At 55.6% G+C, this 4,465-nt stretch overlaps 1 protein-coding gene across 2 annotated transcripts in view; it reads left to right on the top strand.

Moving 5' to 3' along the window:
• Window positions 1–2,005: 2,005 nt before the first annotated feature.
• LOC139258423 (peripheral myelin protein 22-like) overlaps window positions 2,006–4,465 on the top strand; it is a 101,475-nt gene continuing 99,015 nt past the window's right edge. The window contains exons 1-2 of one of the 2 annotated variants that reach the window (XR_011592374.1): window positions 2,006–2,090; window positions 3,991–4,465. The exon at window positions 3,991–4,465 is cut by the window's right edge and continues 1,918 nt beyond it. Coding sequence is in view for 1 of the 2 variants with exons in the window: in XM_070874776.1 (XP_070730877.1) it covers window positions 2,034–2,090 (57 nt within the window). In the remaining variant the exon portion in view is untranslated. The remainder of the gene's footprint in view (window positions 2,091–3,990) is intronic. The other variant, XM_070874776.1, reaches the window with a different exon arrangement.

Below are 4,465 nucleotides of genomic sequence, written 5' to 3'. Positions count from 1 at the left end.
TACAGTAGGTACCTCACCCCCATCTCATGGTCTACAGGGCTGTAGTGATACCCACCCTCCTGTATGGCCCAGAGACACGGACCGTGTACAGTAGGTACCTCACCCCCAGCTCGTGGTCTACAGGGCTGTAGTGATACCCACCCTCCTGTATGGCCCAGAGACACGGACCGTGTACAGTAGATACCTCACCCCCAGCTCATGGTCTACAGGGCTGTAGTGATACCCGCCCTCCTGTATGGCTCAGAGACACGGACCGTGTACAGTAGACACCTCACCCCCAGCTCATGGTCTACAGGGCTGTAGTGATACCCGCCCTCCTGTATGGCCCAGAGACACGGACCGTGTACAGTAGGTATCTCACCCCCAGCTCATAGTCTACAGGGCTGTAGTGATACCCGCCCTCCTGTATGGCCCAGAGACACGGACCGTGTACAGTAGGTATCTCACCCCCAGCTCGTGGTCTACAGGGCTGCAGTGATACCCGCCCTCCTGTATGGCCCAGAGACACGGACCGTGTACAGTAGGTATCTCACCCCCAGCTCATGGTCTACAGGGCTGTAGTGATACCCACCCTCCTGTATGGCCCAGAGACACGGACCGTGTACAGTAGGTACCTCACCCCCAGCTCATGGTCTACAGGGCTGTATTGATACCCGCCCTCCTGTGTGGCCCAGAGACACGGACCGTGTACAGTAGGTATCTCACCCCCAGCTCATGGTCTACAGGGCTGTAGTGATACCCGCCCTCCTGTATGGCCCAGAGACACGGACCGTGTACAGTAGGTATCTCACCCCCAGCTCATGGTCTACAGGGCTGTAGTGATACCCGCCCTCCTGTATGGCTCAGAGACACGGACCGTGTACAGTAGACACCTCGAGTCGCTGGAGAAATACCACCGACGCTGTCTCCGCGAGATCCCGCAAATCCCCCGGGAGGACAGACGCACCAACGTTAGCGTCCTCGACCAGGCCCGACATCCCCAGCATCGAAGCACTGACCACACACTCGACCAGCTCCGCTGGGCAGGGCCACATTGTCCGCATGTCCCCCCAGACACCAGACTCCCAAAGCGAGCGCTCTACTCGGAACTCGTTCACGGGCAAGCGAGCCCCAAGGTGCGCAGAGGAAATGTTACAAGGGACCCACCCTCAAAGCCTCCCTGATAAAGTGCAACATCCCCCACCGACACCTGGGAGTCCCCGGCCCAAAGACCAGTCCGCCCCTAAGTGGAGGAAGTGCATCCGGGAGGGCGCTGAGCACCTCGAGTCTCGTCGCCAATTGCGAGCACGCAGAAAGCAAGCGCAGGCAGCGGAAGGAGCGTGCGGCAAACCTGTCCCACCCTCCCCTTCCCTCAACGTCTATCTGTCCCACCCTCCCCTTCCCTCAACGTCTATCTGTCCCACCCTCCCCTTCCCTCAACGTCTATCTGTCCCACCCTCCCCTTCCCTCAACGTCTATCTGTCCCACCCTCCCCTTCCCTCAACGTCTATCTGTCCCACCCTCCCCTTCCCTCAACGTCTATCTGTCCCACCTGTGACAGGGTCTGTGGTTCCCGTATCGGACTGTTCAGTCACCCCGAGAACTCGTGTTAGAGTGGGAGCGAGTCTTCCTCGGTTCCGAGGGACTGCCGATGACTGACTGACTGATCTCTGTAACCACCTCCAGCCCCAGAAGCCCCCCGAGATGTCTACGTTCCTCTAATTCTGCCCCCTTGAGCATCCCCCGATCACTCCACCATCGGTGGCCGTGCCTTCAGCTGCCTGGGGCCCCAAGCTCTGGAACTCCCTCCCTATACCTCTCCGCCTCTCTCTCCTCCTTCAAGATGCTCCGAAAAACCCACCTCTGTGACCCAGCTTTTGGTCGCCTGTCCCCAATATCTCCCGGTGTGGTTCGGTGTCAAATTTCTATCGTCAAATATTGCTGCAAAGCACCCTGGGACGTTGCAATATGTTAAAGGGGCTATATAAATAAAAGGCATTGTTGTAAATCAGCGTTCCCTCTTACAGATATGTCGGTGGATAACGTGCGTGAGTATGAGAGAAAGACACAACTACAAACTAATGAGAAAGTGTCAAATCAAATACTATCAGGTGAGTCAGTATACAAGCCAGAAACATGTCTGCCTTTCACCCTCTGGGACAGTGTAGAGGGAGCTTTACTCTGTATCTAACCCCCTGTACCTGCCCTGGGAGTGTTTGATGGGACAGTGTAGGGGGAGCTTTACTCTGTATCTAACCCCCTGTACCTGCCCTGGGAGTGTTTGATGGGACAGTGTAGAGGGAGCTTTACTCTGTATCTAACCCCCTGTACCTGCCCTGGGAGTGTTTGATGGGACAGTGTAGAGGGAGCTTTACTCTGTATCTGACCCCCTGTACCTGCCCTGTGAGTGTTTGATGGGACAGTGTAGAGGGAGCTTTACTCTGTATCTAACCCCCTGTACCTGCCCTGGGAGTGTTTGATGGGACAGTGTAGAGGGAGCTTTACTCTGTATCTAACCCCCTGTACCTGCCCTGGGAGTGTTTGATGGGACAGTGTCGAGGGAGCTTTACTCTGTATCTAACCCTCTGTACCTGCCCTGGGAGTGTTTGATGGGACAGTGTAGAGGGAGCTTTACTCTGTATCTAACCCCCTGTACCTGCCCTGGGAGTGTTTGATGGGACAGTGTCGAGGGAGCTTTACTCTGTATCTAACCCCCTGTACCTGCCCTGGGAGTGTTTGATGGGACAGTGTCGAGGGAGCTTTACTCTGTATCTAACCCTCTGTACCTGCCCTGGGAGTGTTTGATGGGACAGTGTAGAGGGAGCTTTACTCTGTATCTAACCCCCTGTACCTGCCCTGTGAGTGTTTGATGGGACAGTGTAGAGGGAGCTTTACTCTGTATCTAACCCCCTGTACCTGCCCTGGGAGTGTTTGATGGGACAGTGTCGAGGGAGCTTTACTCTGTATCTAACCCTCTGTACCTGCCCTGGGAGTGTTTGATGGGACAGTGTAGAGGGAGCTTTACTCTGTATCTAACCCCCTGTACCTGCCCTGGGAGTGTTTGATGGGTCAGTGTAGAGGGAGCTTTACTCTGTGTCTAACCCCCTGTACCTGCCCTGGGAGTGTTTGATGGGACAGTGTAGAGGGAGCTTTACTCTGTATCTAACCCCCTGTACCTGCCCTGGGTGTGTTTGATGGGACAGTGTAGAGGGAGCTTTACTCTGTATCTAACCCCGTGATGTACCTGCCCTGGGAGTGTTTGATGGGACAGTGTAGAGGGAGCTTTACTCTGTGTCTAACCCCCTGTACCCGCCCTGGGAGTGTTTGATGGGACAGTGTAGAGGGAGCTTTACTCTGTGTCTAACCCCCTGTACCCGCCCTGGGAGTGTTTGATGGGACAGTGTAGAGGGAGCTTTACTCTGTATCTAACCCCCTGTACCTGCCCTGGGAGTGTTTGATGGGACAGTGTCGAGGGAGCTTTACTCTGTATCTAACCCCCTGTACCTGCCCTGGGAGTGTTTGATGGGACAGTGTAGAGGGAGCTTTACTCTGTGTCTAACCCCCTGTACCCACCCTGGGAGTGTTTGATGGGACAGTGTAGAGAGAGCTTTACTCTGTATCTAACCCCCTGTACCTGCCCTGGGAGTGTTTGATGGGACAGTGTAGAGGGAGCTTTACTCTGTATCTAACCCCCTGTACCTGCCCTGGGACTATTTGATGGGTCAGTGTCGAGGGAGCTTTACTCTGTATCTAACCCCCTGTACCCGCCCTGGGAGTGTTTGATGGGGACAGTGTCGAGGGAGCTTTGAATCAATGCAGTATATGTTGTGCTGGTCTGCCATGTATTGGTTCCAAGCTGATGGTTCTGCCCCACAGACCTCACCACAGTTACAGAGCTGATGTCTGCGGCTGATTGATTCGCGGGGAGCTCACGTGGCCTAGCGTGGGATCAGCGTTTGCGGGGACGGAGGGCGCTAACGGCGGGATAATATTTCCATGTTCCGTTGGCAGGGACGGAGGTTGACCACGCCCTGGGAGACGCGAACGTCTCCAAGCTGGGTCTGGTACGCTCCATTTCGGTGCGAGATGAACTCCTGATGCATCAGAGGGCTAGACTGGATCCACAGGAGCACCAACCTCGGAAAGCCAACAGTTTGAAGGAGAGATTCCTGTCGGGATAGAGACAGGGCAAGAACTACGACCATCGCAGCTTGAGGGCTGACAGAGGTCCGAGGCACACTGCCCCGCGGGGCAAGGACCCGGAAACTCGACACAGCCCACTTCAACATTCACCCCTCCCCGTACCTCCATCAGCATCAGTCCGTCACTTCCCCGAGGATCTCTCCGAGGATCGGGGTCCCTCTGGAACGCAGAGTGTGGACTGCAGAGAGAGAGAGAGAGGCTGTTTGGGACCAATCCTGTCTCATTGATCCCGACGCACACTCTCCCCAATCCCTCAAACTCAGCCTCTCCCCAATCCCTCAAA

The sequence above is a fragment of the Pristiophorus japonicus genome, unplaced genomic scaffold (genome assembly GCF_044704955.1).
Source record: "Pristiophorus japonicus isolate sPriJap1 unplaced genomic scaffold, sPriJap1.hap1 HAP1_SCAFFOLD_972, whole genome shotgun sequence".
Lineage (NCBI taxonomy): Eukaryota > Metazoa > Chordata > Chondrichthyes > Pristiophoridae > Pristiophorus > Pristiophorus japonicus.
This window is presented reverse-complemented; position numbering and strand designations above follow the sequence as displayed.